At 42.5% G+C, this 16,449-nt stretch overlaps 1 protein-coding gene across 1 annotated transcript in view; it reads left to right on the forward strand.

Moving 5' to 3' along the window:
- Window positions 1-369: 369 nt before the first annotated feature.
- LOC148501832 (putative methyltransferase DDB_G0268948) overlaps window positions 370-16,449 on the forward strand; it is a 29,205-nt gene continuing 13,125 nt past the window's right edge. Inside the window, exons 1-5 of the mRNA XM_088449903.1 lie at window positions 370-409; window positions 8,276-8,422; window positions 9,317-9,480; window positions 9,572-9,785; window positions 10,497-10,597. Coding sequence (XP_088306029.1) covers window positions 8,312-8,422; window positions 9,317-9,480; window positions 9,572-9,785; window positions 10,497-10,597 — 590 coding nt within the window. The 5' untranslated portion in view covers window positions 370-409; window positions 8,276-8,311. The remainder of the gene's footprint in view (window positions 410-8,275; window positions 8,423-9,316; window positions 9,481-9,571; window positions 9,786-10,496; window positions 10,598-16,449) is intronic.

Below are 16,449 nucleotides of genomic sequence, written 5' to 3' on the forward strand. Positions count from 1 at the left end.
AGAGGCGTGAACAGACCGCAAAGTGTGAACGGTTCATTTGAATAGCCACCCCTTTTTAATGAACGAGCGAGCGCAAATAGCGTCCGGCTCTGAATCAGGCCCTTTGTCCCAAGTTATTCACATTCCATCCACATTGCAGAACAAGGCTGTGATTCCAAAAGAAATCGCAGTGGAGCATCCCCTAGTGACCACCTCTGGATCATGCCCTGAGGGATAAATAACTGTCTCTGTCGTACGGTGTTTTGCAGTGATGCTCAATATTCAGTTAAGGGTCACTGCTCTTAAGTTACAGTAAGTGCCCCGACTGGTTCTGTGTGTGGGAGCACTATATATATAGAGAGAGTTCTATAAGACTGAGAAAGCATCTAGTGCTCATTACAGAGTCCTTGCTGATGCTACTGCTGTGAAGGTAAGTCATATCAGACCCATGTGTTTTGTTATAGGATGAAGCTGCTGATTTGCTTTTGCCCATATTCATTATATGTTTGGCTAGATCTTTCAGCTGTGAGTGAATGAGGTAATACGATTTTTCATTATGCTGTTTATTCTTCTAGTACACAGGTTCTCAAACTCGGTCCTCAGGACCCCCAAACAGTGCATGTTTTCCATGTCTCCACACTGAATCAAGTGAATTAATTAGCTCCGCCTGTGGATCTTTTTAAATGTGTCATTGAGTAATGATTACACCTGTGTACCTGCTGGGTGACCTGCAAACCGTGAACTGTGTGGGGGTCTTGAGGACCGAGTTTGAGAACTACTGTTCTAGGACCATTGCTTAAATCTGCGTACAGTCATTTTTAAGGGATAAAGGAAAGTTCACAAAACATTTCCGTGAAATGTTTCAGGAAGGTTTGGGCAGCATACAGATGTGGCCTCGTTCATCTAGCGTTTCTGCCCTATATGGCGCAAGATGCTTGGCGCAATTTAGATGCTCCGCCACAGGTAGCAATTCCCATACTTTTGTACTTTTTCACTGATTTAGCGTCAAATTCACATTTAGCCATATACGAAGTACCAGACACACTAGATTAGTACTTTTGTCACAAAGGAATTGTTATAAAGTCGCAGGTTAAGCATAACGACATGAGGCACGAGGCATGTTGCGGTCTCTCATATCGGAACTCATTATTTTCCCTTTTTAATCAGATTAGTGACCGAGTAACACACAGAATATACACGCAATGCCAACTCTAGTGTTCAGGGTACCTGTGCATTGTACTTTTGTTGCATTAGTCATGCGAATAAATGGAAATTTTGTGAAAAAAGTCCCTGAACGGATCCTTGGTGCTGCTAAAATGTATAATCTGTGGTGCACCAAATGGGTTTATTTTGTGCAAATTGAGCATAAGGGGTATATTTACTAAGATGAGAGTTTTTAGAAGTGGAGATGTTGCCCATAGCAACTAATCAGATTCTACAATAACTTTTAACCAGCATCTTCTAGAAGATAATAGGTAGAATCTGATTGGTTGCTATGGGCAACATCGCCACTTCTAAAAACTCTCACTTTAGTAAATAATACCCCTAAGTGGACACATCTGCGAGGACGAATTGATTGAATTTCCCCCATAGTAAGTTGCTGAACACAGATTCATGTTAGCATTACTCAGTCAGAGAGTAATGCAGTCTGTAAGCATTCTAGGAAGATAAAGAATAAAAATCTTGTATAATAAGTTACTGTTTGTCACTTTAATACTTTTAGTTTATATGTACAAAAAGTTTAACATAAGAAAAGCTCTAAGCACAACACACATTTGCATTCGCTATGTTCACACTACTACCGTGCTGCATACCTATAAAGAATCATACGGTTCCTCCTTAATTACAGTGTTAATCCCATGTATGTTATTGTAATGTACAGTTCATTGAGCTTTTGCACTATACTAAAGTGGTAGCACATCCTTTTGATAATCCCAAAATACTAAAGGGTATAAATAGTAAAGTAAGAGTTTTTAAAAGTGAGTTTTAGAAGAGATGTTGCCCATAGCAACCAATCAGATTCTACTTAACATTTAACTAGCACCTTCTAGAAGATAATAGCTAGAATCTGATTGGTTGCTATGGGCAACATCACTTCTAAAACTCACTTCTAAAAACTCTCACTTTAGTAAATTTACCCCTAATTATAACAGAAATTCTCAAATACGATAAGGGACTAATGGCCTGCTTACGAGATTGACGCAATTCCGATATTTACGCAGTTGTGCAATATTTTGCTACTGCACATGCGCGAAAAGTCCAGGGACCCCCTACTGCGCAATTGTCTGATGCTTTTCAAAACTGCATATGGTACTACTAACACTTGAGAAGGGGTCTTAGGATCTCTGGGCGTTTCAGGGTGGAGACTGGGAGATGACCTAAAGTGATTGCAAAAAGGGGCTGCTTCATGGGCGTGTTATGGGCGTGTCACAGGCGGCTCAGAGGCCATGTTTACATGGATTTGAAGAGAGAAGCTAAAGTAGACCTTAGGCTATGGCAAATATCGTTGGTGAAACCGATGTATCGATGTTGTAGTGTTTAAAATCTCCATCATAAAATGCACAGACCTTGCAGCCTGAAAATAGGTATCTCTCCGCTCGCACAATCCATCGCTTCGTGGAGCAGTAAACGATATGCAAAATTATAGACAGCGCTAATAGACAGAAATAATTTATTACAATATATAAAAAAACTAAATAAAATCAATATAAATCAAAATATTGCAGATTCATTCATTAAATATAAAATAAAGTAAAACCGGCCGGTATATCCACCTAATTATAACAAAAAAAAATAATCTAAAAATTGTATAACAAATTCAATCCAGATCTGTATTCTACTATTTTGATCAGTGGGTATGTGAGTACTTTGGAGTCTTAACTCCCATGTACCATTTATACCTTCTTCACTTTGGGGATTAAGTCAATTCAAAGCTACAGCAGTGGCATATAGCTTAGCTTAGGTTAGTGGTGAGGCAGGCAAGCAGTTATTTGAAAGAAGCAAAGCAGCAGTGATAATAGATATATTAGTATCGCAAAGACTTAGGGCTCTATTTATTAAACTTTGTTAGGCGATAAAGTGAAAGGTGATAAGGTACCAGCCAATCAGCTCACAACTGCCACGTAACAGGCTGTGTTTGAAAAATGGCAGTTAGGAGCTGGTTGGCTGGTACCTTATCACCGTTCACTTTATCTCCTAACAAAGCTTAGTAAATAGACCCCTTAGTTAGTTTAAGCCAGTAGTGTTAGCAAGATTCCAATAAACATGTGTGTATACCAAGCTCTTATTATAATATTGCAGAAACATTGTTAGTTTTTGACACTAGTGTCAGCAGGATTCTAATAAATTTGGAAAAGGAAATAGGATATCAGTAGGCGCTATCAAAAAAGCAGCTAGTTCAAACGGAGGTGTCAACTCCTAACAATAGATAGAAAGTAAGTACCTTAGCGCTGTTCATACCCATTTTCTCTTTAGGATTCCAATAAACGTGTATTTATAACAGGCAATGGAACTTTAATTGCTGTCCATAGACATTCAGGAGCCGATATACATCTCAAAGTGTTTCTTATGCAAGCAGAATCAAGTCCTCTGCTATTTCATCAGTCCTGTGCTCACAGTTCTTCCTGGAGATATAGAAATGGTATATACCAGCTGGTTTGAAGATAACACAATCCTTTACGCGTTTCTCCGCCTTCTTTCAGCGGCTTCCTTAGAAGGATATCCCCGCAATTGCGTAGCGCAGCTGCATTGCCAATGATTTCTGAATCATGCCCTATGTTAACAAATTAGATATTAATTGTTCTAGTGCGGGAATCCTCATCTCCTTATGTACCAAAAGCTGGCTACAGTATGTGTCTTTAATAACAGTATGGGCCTTCAGAAAAAAAGGAGCAATCAGTAAAACCATGTTGCACTGCAGGTGGGGGCAGATTTAAAATGTGCAGAGAGATTTATAGTCGGGAGGGGCGTGTCCTATCTTAATTCTAGTTTAAGGTTCAAATGTTAAAACAAAGCTGCCCGATATTTACTGGCTACAAGCAAAAGCACCCAGTGTTTTCCCTGCATGCAAAAAAGTAAATGCATTTGCACCCCTTGCATTGCAACATGGTTTATTCTGGGCATAAATTGCTCCTTATTTTTCCCTGACTCATAACTACCTATGTTGATAACAGAAACACAGTTTTATTTTCAGAAATATGTATGTAGCACTGAATGTATAATAGTGGTTGTACAAATTGTGGTATTAGAGAGAGCAGGTAACAATGAGTCATCTCACATTCCTGAAGATTGTCACGTATGTCTTCAATATACTGTATTGCATCAAATTTTTTTAAAAGCTCCAGGCATCATACATGAACATACATTTAAAAGCACCCCACGCTGCTATATATGTTATCTTCATTTATTTTACCTATGTCTACCACTGTATTGACATTGAATTGATAATCAAACGTAATATGCGTATACAATAATAATATTTATGCACTAGTAATAATAATTATTACTGCTGGCCATACACGCTACAATTATCGGGGAGATCCGCCGATATTAGGCGGATCGCCCCGATAATTGTAGCGTGTGGGGGGGGGGGCGACCGAGGGTTAAATATTGCTTGGTCGGGCATGTCGGATTGTCCAGCATGCCCGTCCGATGCGATATTTACCGGTAAACTGTCAGCCGCATCGGGCAGTGTATGCCCAGCCGCGGCCGACAGACAGACATTTCCTGTGTTCCTTCCTACGGAAATGTCTCCTCCCCCGGGGGCGGAGCGCGGATGTCGGGCTGACACACTGTGAGAGAAATCTCACAGTGTATGCCGGCGACATCCGCGGCTGGCAGGCTGCCAGATAAAATGTCTGTCGGTCTGACAGACCTTTTATCTGGCCGTGTATGCCCAGCATTACACATAAGGCTATTAACCAAACTACACCAACATACATCACTTCGCATTTCTCAAAATATCTCCCCACCCGACCTCTCCCCTCTGCACAAGTTCTACATCTTTCATTCTCATGCATCACCTGCTCCCATTCACAGTTACTGAAAGGCAGGCAGAGAAAGATGCTCCCCGGCCGCTGATTGTGAATTACACACATTTAGGGCCTGATTCAGAGCCGCTCGTAAGCGGCCGCTTGTTCGTTCCGAGCGATGTTTGCCCAACTGCGCATGCGTACGGATCGTAATACGCATGCGCGAACCAGTCAGTGCGGCCGAAAATCGTTTGTTCGCTAAATAGTGAATGCCTGCTATTTTGAGTGACAGGAGGAGGCGTATGTGGGTGGTAACAGGGGAAGGTGCTTGAAAACGGGGAGTGGAGATCCGAACGCAGGCATGCTTAAAGGTCAAAGCGGGCGTTTTATGGGTGTGCATAATTAATACAGCAGCGTTATTGACCACGTCACTGGGTTATTTTATAGGCAGAACTGCTCGCAAGATTGCGGTAGGAAAAACCAACCACAAGAATAGCGAGCAGTTCATACGCTGGTCGATGTACTCGATTAATCTAATAAATAGCGGACATGATGTAGGATGCAAGCGGCCAGGGGGCGTAGTTATCCAAAAAACGACCGCAAGTTTTGTTCGCTCATTCAGACATAGAGGCGTGAACAGACCGCAAAGAGCGAACGGTTCATTTGAATCGCCACCGCTTTTTTCGGAACGAACGACCGCAAATAGCGTCCGGCTCTGAATGAGGTCCTTAGAGTGGCCAGGAAGCATTCTAAACCTACCCCCCAGCCTGCGGCCACAGAGTCGTATTAAGGGGGGAAACGTCCCCCTGAGACCACCTCTAAGGGGTCCCCCCATACTTTAATCACAACTACATTGCAGAGCAGGAGCTGCACTGCGAGCTGGAGAAGAGTTAAATATTGATTTTGTTGAAAGTACCAATAAATCTAAAGGTTTAGATTTATTGACCATTTATGTTTTTATTCCCATGAATGGGTGGGTTGGGGCGTCAGTGCGTTGCTTTGCCCAGGGCCTACAAAGCTGTTAAAACAACCCTGTTCTGACCCTTGGCCAACATTCCTGTGTGACTGGGTCATACAGTCCACCATGAACCTATGCAATTCTTGTGTATTAATGCCAAATTCCCTACAAATTGTAAGCTTGCAAACAGGACCCTCCTACTTCTATGTCTGTCTGTTATTACCCAGTCTTGTTTTATATTTGTTTGTTCTCAATTGTAAAGCATAACAGAATATGCTTTGCTATATAAATAACTGATGATAATAATAATAATAATAATAATTATTATTATTATTATTTAAAAAAAATATAAAGTGATTTAGGCCTGAAGTCAAGTCAGCACTGAGGGTGATTTCCCATCCTTATTTTACCAATGTGGATAGTTGGAGTGTAGCAGGGAGAGGGAGATGGGCTAAAAAGGGTATACGTTTATGAAGCCGGCGGATGGAATGCCGACCGCCGGCTTCTAGACTACTTAATCTTGGCGAGGGTTAAATGACAAGCATGTGAATCTAGACGCCTGTCATTTTACCAATGCCGGGAGACCGGCGCCCAGCATCCCGATCGAAGGGATGCCGGGCACCGGGAGTGGACAGCCGCGGGGGTGGGGTGGGGGGGGCGGTGGAGGAGGGTTAGGTTTAGGGCTCTTGGGGGGGACTTAGGGCTAGGCACACCCCCGGGAGGTTATGGTTAGGCTAGGGGGAGGGAGGGTTAGGGGTTAGGGTTAGGCACCCCCCTCGGGGGACTTAGCTTTAGGCGGCGGGGAAGGGGGGGTTAGGTTTAGGCACTTAGATGGGGGATTAGGGTTAGGCACAAGGGGGAGGTTAGGGGGTAAAATTAGGTTAGTTTTTACTTACCTGGGGACGATCGTGATTTCCTCTTCGGTCGGGCTGCCGCTGCCGGGATTTGAATCATACCAATTCCACCAAAAAGAATGCTATAGGGTGGACAAGTAAATAGAGCTGGCATTAGAGGATTGAGTGGATTTGAAAGGAGGTCAGGAAATGCTGGGGGCAGTATGCTGAGGATCTGCAAATGTCACGGCACTAGGAGGTTGGTGATTTCAGTCTGGAGCTCTTGGGCTACAGTATCTGTATGTGCTGGAATGTGAGTGAAGCTGGATGGCCTAGTAATGCTACGTTTCATTCAGGCCACAGGTAGTGGTAGCGGGAGACTGATGCAGCAGAGGAAGTCATGAGGTCAGAGGGGCATATTCATCACAACATAATTATCACTAGTGATCAATATATATATTGAACTCGCTGCACGCTCAAAGTTTGGGAGCATTCTTCATGCCTCCTGCCCTAAACTATCACTTCTGAAAAAAACCTGCTGTTTCTGCGGAGTTAGTATTTCGGATGCTCCCGTCTTCCTTTAGACTTCACAGCCTGTCTTCACTTTGTGCATGCGCAGCATGAGGACAGGCTGCCAAGATTCTCAGAAAACCAGAAGAGCAGGAGAAAGGTGAAAGGGACCAGTCGAGCCCTGACACCCATCGTCGTCATGAAGACTCCTTTCATGCAGCGGTGAGTGCAGTGGTTCCGGGAGGAGAGACAGGACAGCATCTGAATGAACCAGCACTGAGTTGCCCACTTTCAGCGTCTTTCCACACTGTAACACCACCAGTGATTCTCGAACATGCCACCATCGGCGCACCATCCACTCTCCCACTGGTCCTGTGGCATGTGCAGTTTATCTGTCTGAACATGGCTTCTGTGGCTGTGGCTCTGTGTCTTAGAACACAGTCGCACTGACGTGCCCGTGACACCCATAACATGCCCATGAGATCTTTTGTGAATTCATTTCGGGCCGCCTCCCAGTCAACATCCAGGAACGCCCATCACTGCTGCCCCATATCTGATACCGTTTATACTTAACAGCATCTTTGTGCGACCACTCTGTGTAACACCTGCGCCGTAGGGGTTTTCTGCACTTTTCATGTGTGCGCAGTAGCAAATAATTGCTCCACTACTAGAATATCGGCATTGCGTGTGAATTGCGTGCATCTCTTTATTGCTCTCTCTCTCTCTATGGTTTCTATGTACTAAGCCTTGGAGAGAGATCCAATGGATGGAGATAAAGTACCAACCAATCAGCTCCTAACTGTCATTTTTCAAACAGCCTGTAACTTGATAGTTAGTAGCTGATTGGTTGATACTTTATCTCCTTTCACTTTATCACTCACCAAGGCTTTTAGTACATAGACCCCTTATCTCTCTCTCTCTCTCTCTATATACATATTATATATGTATATATATATATATATATATATATATACAGTATATATATATATATTTCATTACACTGGTTCTTTTCATTATTTGCACAGATTCACACCTAACATTATCAAGCTAATCCAACAATCATGGCTGTTCAGCTATTCACCAAGAAGGAATTCTCATCAGTGTATCAGAAGTACATGATCCCAGTCTCCAGCAAAGTCGTGGATATGATTTTATGTTATGTGAAAGATAAAGTAAGTATAGGCTGCCAATGTACATTATGCAATGATTCCTCTCTATGTTCATGCATGTTTATATTATACAGTATATGATACATTTTATAATGACTTGTGGGACCTTCCGCAGTGTAGGTGTGTCACTGGTACCTTTATTCATAGTACTGGTAAATCTTCAAGTAGACTTATTAATGAAATATGTTCAAAACTACTCTTAGTATGAATGAAATACAGTATTAATAGCATTCAGAATATTTACAGGCTGTTCTCCACGGGATGTAGTCAGCATCCCGGCGTGCAGGATGCCGACGGTCTGAATACCGAAGGTAAGTATCGGGGTGTTAGGTAGTGGGGTTAGGGTTAGGCATTAGGGGGAGGGTTAGGGTTAGGCACCGGGGAGGGAGTGTTACGATTAGGGTGCTGGGAGGGGGAGGTTATCTTTAGTCACTAGTGAGAGAGGTTAGGTTTAGGCAAAGGGGAGGGGGTGTTAGGTTTAGGGTGCGGGGAGGGGGAGGTTAGGTTTAGGCACTAGGGAGAGAGGTTATGTTTAGGCCAGGGGAGGGGGTGTTAGGTTTAGGGTGTGGGGAGGGGGCGGTTAGGTTTAGGCACTAGAGGGGGAAGGTTAGGGTTAGGCACCGGGGAGGGTGGTTTAGGGTAGGGGTTAGGGTAGGGGTTAGAAAAATACTTACCATTACTTCCTATGGGTGTCGGGATGCCACTGTCGGTATTCTGACCAGTGGTATCCTGACAGCCAGGATTTCATACTCAGCCCGTTCTCCACCGAAGCTTGCACCAGCCCTATGGGTGCAATGTCAACTGTGTGCACCTGTAATTTGCAGTGTCAAAGTTTGAAAGCTACCACATACTGAGATCAGCAACTATTCACTAAATGTATCCTGTCTCTCTTCTTAGCACCAAGGGCAGCCTCCTAAAATGGCGGTGGATGTTGGCTGTGGGACTGGGCGTTACACTTTGCCACTAGCTCCTCACTTCAAGAAGGTTCTGGGAATAGACACCAGTGAATCTCAAATAAATTTGGCCAGACGACACACTTTAGCGGAGAATGTGTCCTACATGTGAGTATCATACAGGCATTTAACCATCCAGATATCACAATCTATAACAAAGCTGGGTTGCATGACATCACACATGGTCTCTCCTCTCCAGGGTGGCCCACGCTGAGAAGTTACCACTGAAAGATTCTTCTGTGGACCTGGTGAATGCCGGTCTCGCTGCTCATTGGTTCGAGGTCGATAAATTTGTCCAGGAAGCAGCCAGAGTGCTCAAGGCCAATGGCTGCCTTGCTGTTCACGGTTTCCATCCTTCCACTGATATTGAATATGGTGATCTGTCAGAAGACTTTACAGAACTAATGAGAGAGGTAAGACAGCACCTCAAAAGTTGATTTAAGATTAGATATAATTTAAGTGGAATGCATAGCCCATTAAATCATATTAAGAATACTGATGTGTTATGAGTAATTTCTTATAAGTATCTGTCACACATCAGGGTCTTAGCAACACTTATCGTGTTCAGCGGTGCCATCTTGGAGTTATCCACACTTCATTCCACAGTATCCCTAAGTATCACATCTCCAGTATGCGATTACTGCTGTGGATGCGGCCATATTAGATTTAATCAGGTGACTGATCAATCCCAACCAGATTTCAGAGACAGTGCTCAGATGATCCAGCTAGTCAATGGACATTGAGAGCATCCTATATAAAGCAGCCCTTGACCCAAAACAACTCACTTCTTCTGATATGAATTTCCTAGTTTCAGGTTTCAGTTATGTTTGCTCTCTTCCGTATTTATCCTGATGTGCCTGTTACACCAAGTGTCTGTGTTCCAGCTAAGACTGCATTTACTACAGCCTGGTTCCTCATTTCAGGGCCTATTACAAAATCGTTCCTGCTCTGTTGCCAGTACCCCAGATATAAATAAATGTTAATAAATAAATTAGTTACTTAGTTGGGCACCAGAGGTTTCCTAAGATCCGAAACTGAGACTTGTTTAATCTTGCAAAATCTTCAAACATAGACATTTTATTTTCATCATTTTTTTCCTTTTTTTTTTAAATTAAACTTTGCAGGTATGGGAAACTTTATTCAAGTATTCTGTGAAGTCTACAGACCACATGCTATGCCAATACCAAAAGATTTATGAAGCTGTGCCAATAAAAGACAAGATGTGGTGAGTAATTAAAGAAGAAACAGTTTCATATGAAATGCATCAAGAGGGATGCGTTTATATATATATATATATATATATATATATGTATATATATATATATATATATATATAGCACTCCAAAAAGGACGGCACTCCAATAACAGTTCAACAATGGCTCCGGTGCCCCCCGATAAGTGATCCCCAAAAGGACCCCAAAATACATACAACAGTAGCGGTGGCACTCGGATCAGTAATCAGCACACAGCAGCAGGTAAGTATAAAACTCCAACGTTTCGGAGCGTACTTTAATGCTCCATCTTCAGGGTATAGTACATATAAACAAAATCACTCACTTTATAACACCGCCACCACACCACGTGCATCGCGGCTGCAGGACTCCGGAAGTGTCGGAGGTCAGGCGCCCACATATGGCGTCATCGCCCCGTATTGGAAGTCATGGAAACCGCTAAATATAAACAAAAAATCATGGATCATTACACAGAGCTCAAGGTTTAGAATATATTAGAACACTATAAAGAGGGATCCAACATGAATCCTCTACACAAAACAAGCCATGACATATTGCATCATAACAGACTCAGACATGAACCTACATATTACAGTAATATAATGCCATTAAAACATTCCCCATTATCACCATCCATATAACTAATCAGATGCTATGCAAAACAGTGTAATCCTAAATTTTCATTAAGGCCCTTTGGGGCCATGGTCCCTAACCGATAGATCCACTGTGTTTCACATTGTAGGAGTTTAAGTGACCTATCCCCACTCCATATCAGTTTTGGGATATGGTCAATAATAATATACTTCATGGTAGCCACATTGTGTCCTGCCTGAGCGAAATGTCGAGCCACCGGTTGGTCGCTATCACCCGTAGAAATGGCTGCCCGTATTGCCGATCGGTGGAGTGCCATACATTCCCTTAATGTTCTATCAGTCTTGCCAACATAGGCAAGACCGCATGGACAATTAAGGAGATAAACTATAAATCTAGTAGTGAAGGTCAACCTATGTCGTATTATATATCTTTTACCACTGAAGGGATGACAAAAACTGTCACTCACAGTCAGGTAACGACATGTTAGGCAATTAAGGCATCGAAAACACCCATTCTTAGGCCTCAAAAAGTGACTACCAGACTGCATACCTAGGCCCGTAATATCAGTCTTGACAAGCAAGTCCCTGATAATACGGCCTCGAGTATAACATGGCATGATTCTCTTATTCTGTAATTTCAACTCTTGATCAGATGTCACAATAGGCCAATGTCTGTTAGTATTCCTTTTGATATCATCACTACGTTCATTGTAATGTTCAACCCAAGGCATTCTCACATCCATTTTGGCTTTCTTGTCAGAAGACGAATTAACCGTCATTAAAAGGCTATTACGTGGCCTAGCCCATGCTTTTTGTATAGCTACATCCAATAATTTAGGACTGTACCCCCTAGCCAAAAATTTAGTTCGCATAATCTCCATATGACGCATTGCAGACTCATCATCACTGCAAATTCTGCAAGCCATAATGAACTGCGAATAGGGCAATCCGAATTTCAACGTCTTTGGATGGAAACTATTACAATGTAAAATTGAATTTTGATCGGTGGGCTTGTTGTATAGAGCTGAAGATAATCTCCCATCACACAATCGTACCCATACAACCAAATAGTTCACATATTCGAAATCAGCACAAAAAGTGAACTTCACAGGACTATCCGATTGGTTATGGTTAACAATGAATGTCTCCAGCTCATCTCTAGTACCAGTCCAAATCAAAAAAATGTCATCTATGTACCTGACATAGAAAAAAATCCTGTCAGATACATAGGAATTGTTGAAAAAAATATCATCTTCCGCCATAAACATAAACGCGTTGGCGTACAATGGGGCCACATTCGACCCCATCGCACAGCCAACGAGCTGTAAATATATTTTGCCATCAAAAAAGAAAAAATTATGCATGAGAATCATCTTAAGTAAATCTTGGACCAGATCAATATCTGGTCCATTGTACACTCTACTCTGAGTGATCAATTGGCGTACCGCCTTCAAACCTTCATTATTCGGTATAATAGTGTAGAGGCTACTGATATTAATACTACATAATAAACTATTGTTAGGAATATCACCCAGATTATTGATTTTATTAAGGAACATAGTCGTATCCAACAGAAATCTAGGGTGTTCCATCACACATGGCTGCAAAATTGCACCAAGATAAACTGAAGTAGCCTGAAACAATGACCCCCGAGCAGAGATGATAGGTCTGCCCGGGGGGTTGTCAAGGCCTTTGTGTATCTTGGGCAGCGTATACAAAACCTGGATAATCGGATATTCAGGCACCAGAGCCCTACTCAAATCAGATGAAATAATACCCGATCGACCGCAACAGTTAATCTGTCTCTTAAAGCCTGTTTAAATAGTAAAGTAGGATCAGAATCTAATAGCCTATACACATTTGTATCACCCAGATGTCTTTCAATCTCAGATTTGTATTGTACCAAATCCTGTATCACCACAGCACCTCCTTTATCAGCAGGGCATATGACAATATTAAAATAGGAAGCCAGATCTTTAAGTGCCTTCCATTCACCTGCGGACAGGTTGCTGTGGGATCTAGGAGTAACAACATTACATGACTCACTCAGAGTAAAGTGTTCAATGGACCAGATATTGATCTGGTCCAAGATTTACTTAAGATGATTCTCATACATAATTTTTTCTTTTTTGATGGCAAAATATATTTACAGCTCGTTGGCCGTGCGATGGGGTCGAATGTGGCCCCATCGTACGCCAACGCGTTTATGTTTATGGCGGAAGATGATATTTTTTTCAACAATTCCTATGTATCTGACAGGATTTTTTTCTATGTCAGGTACATAGATGACATTTATTTTATTTATATAACCAATCGGATAGTCCCGTGAAGTTCACTTTTTGTGCTGATTTCGAATATGTGAACTATTTGGATGTACGGGTACGATTGTGTGATGGGAGATTATCTTCAGCTCTATACAACAAGCCCACCAATCGAAATTTAATTTTACATTGTAATAGTTTCCATCCAAAGCCGTTGAAATTCAGATTGCCCTATTCGCAGTTCATTAGGGCTCGCAGAATTTGCAGTGATGATGAGTCTGCAATGCGTCATATGGAGATTATGCGAACTAAATTTTTGGCTAGGGGGTACAGTCCTAAATTATTGGATGTAGCTATACAAAAAGCATGGGCTAGGCCATATAATAGCCTTTTAATGACAGTTAATACGTCTTCTGACAAGAAAGCCAAAACCGATGTGAGAATGCCTTGGGTTGAACATTACAATGAATGTAGTCATGATATCAAAAGGGATACTAACAGACATTGGCCTATTGTGACATCTGATCAAGAGTTGAAATTACAGAATAAGAGAATCATGCCATGTTATACTCGAGGCCGTAATATCAGGGACTTGCTTGTCAAGACTGATATTATGGGCCTAGGTATGCAGTCTTGTAGTCACTTTTTGAGGCCTAAGAATGGGTGTTTTCGATGCCTTAATTGCCTAACATGTCGTTACCTGACTGTGAGTGACAGTTTTTGTCATCCCTTCAATGGTAAAAGATATATAATACGACATAGGGTGACCTGTACTACTAGATTTATAGTTTATCTCCTTAATTGTCCATGCGGTCTTGCCTATGTTGGCAAGACTGATAGAACATTAAGGGAATGTATGGCACTCCACCGGTCGGCAATACGGGCAGCCATTTCTACGGGTGATAGCGACCAACCGGTGGCTCGACATTTCGCTCAGGCAGGACACAATGAAGTATATTATTATTGACCATATCCCAAAACTGATACGGGGTGGGGAGAGGTCACTTAAACTCCTACAATGTGAAACACAGTGGATCTATCGGTTAGGGACCATGGCCCCAAAGGGCCTTAATTAAAATTTAGGATTACACTGTTTTGCATAGCATCTGATTAGTTATATGGATGGTGATAATGGGGAATGTTTTAATGGCATTATATTACTGTAATATGTAGGTTCATGTCTGAGTCTGTTATGATGCAATATGTCATGACTTGTTTTGTGTAGAGGATTCATGTTGGATCCCTCTTTATAGTGTTATAATATAGTCTAAACCTTGAGCTCTGTGTAATGATCCATGATTTTTTGTTTATATTTAGCGGTTTCCATGACTTCCGATGCGGGGCGATGACGCCATATGTGGGCGCCTGACCTCCGACACTTCCGGAGTCCTGGAGCCGCGATGGTGCGGTGGCGGTGTTATAAAGTGAGTGATTTTGTTTATATGTACTATACCCTGAAGATGGAGCATTAAAGTACGATCCGAAACGTTGGAGTTTTATACTTACCTGCTGCTGTGTGCTGATTACTGATCTGAGTGCCACCGCTACTGTTGTATATATATATATATATATGTGTGTGTGTAACTCTGGTATCAACAGGAGTCAATAGGAGTGTGTAGGATGTGATTTGCTGGAGTGTGTCTATCAATTTATAGGGATGGTGTCTAGCATTGTCTAGGCATGATGTCTAGCTCTGTCTAGAGATGGTGTCTAGCACTGTCTAGGGATGGTGTCTAGCACTCTCTAGGGATGGAGTCTAGCACTCTCTAGGGATGGTGTCTACCACTCTGTAGAGATGGTGTCTAGCTCTCTCTAGTGATGGTGCCTAGCTCTGTCTAGGGATGGTGTCTAGCACTGTCTAGGGGTGGTTGTCTAGCACTGTCTTGAGATGGTGCCTAGCACTGTCTAGCGATGGTGTTTAGCACTGTCTAGGGATGATTGTTAGCATTGTCTGGGGATGGTGTCTTAAACTGTCTGGGGATGGTATCTATCACTGTCTGGGTATGGTGTCTATCACTATCTAGGCATTATTTGTAGCACTGTATGGGGATGGTGTCTAGCACTGTATGAGGATGGTGTCTAGCACTGTCTAGGGATAGTATCTAGCACTCTGTTAGGGATGGTGTCTAGCACTCTGTTAGGGATGGTGTCTAGCACTCTGTTATGGATGGTGTCTAGCACTCCGTTAGGAATATTGTCTAGCACTGTTTAGTGATGGTGTCTAGTATTCTCTAGGGATGGTGTCAAACACTGTCTAGGGATTATTATTATCGTTTATTTATATGGCACCACATGTGTTCCGCAGCGCCTTACAAAGTACATAAACAAATAGGTTGATTTACAGTGACTTACAGTACAGTGCAGTACAATACATTACAGGACATGGATAATATACATTGTTACATTCATGACCATAACACCCAGATAAGCAACAATGCAAAGCAATCAAGTGTTAGGTGCCCTGGTAGAGAGTAAGAAGTAGATTAAGGTATAGTAAGGAGATGCACAAGAGGGTAGAGGGCCCTGCTCATAGGAGCTTACATTCTAAGGGGGAGGGACAGACAGACAGGGGTGAAACAGATGGGGTAGGCAGGGAGAGAGGAGTATGTAGCAGCAAGTTAAGATGAGAGCTGGAAGGCTTTGATGAAATAGTGGGTCTTGAGAGCACGTTTGAAGGATTGTAGAGAGGTGGAGAGTCTTATGGGAAGCGGGAGAGAGTTCCAAAGGTGGGGAGCAGCGCGGGCAAAATCTTGTAGGTGGGAGTGGGAGGAAGTAATCACTTGGCATGAGAGGTGGCGTGTATTTGTTGAACGAAGAGGGCGGACAGGAGAGTGAAGGGAGATGAGATCAGAGATGTAAATAGGAGAGGAATGGCTGAGGGCTTTGTAAGTGAGTGTGAGATCCTTAAATTGCATTCTAAAGTGGAAGGGGAGCCAGTGGAGGGCTTGTAGGAGAGGGGAGGCAGATGCAGAGCGTTTTGAGAGGAAGATG

Source organism: Taudactylus pleione, unplaced genomic scaffold (assembly GCF_031769625.1).
Source record: "Taudactylus pleione unplaced genomic scaffold, aTauple2 ptg000500l, whole genome shotgun sequence".
Taxonomy (NCBI): domain Eukaryota; kingdom Metazoa; phylum Chordata; class Amphibia; order Anura; family Myobatrachidae; genus Taudactylus; species Taudactylus pleione.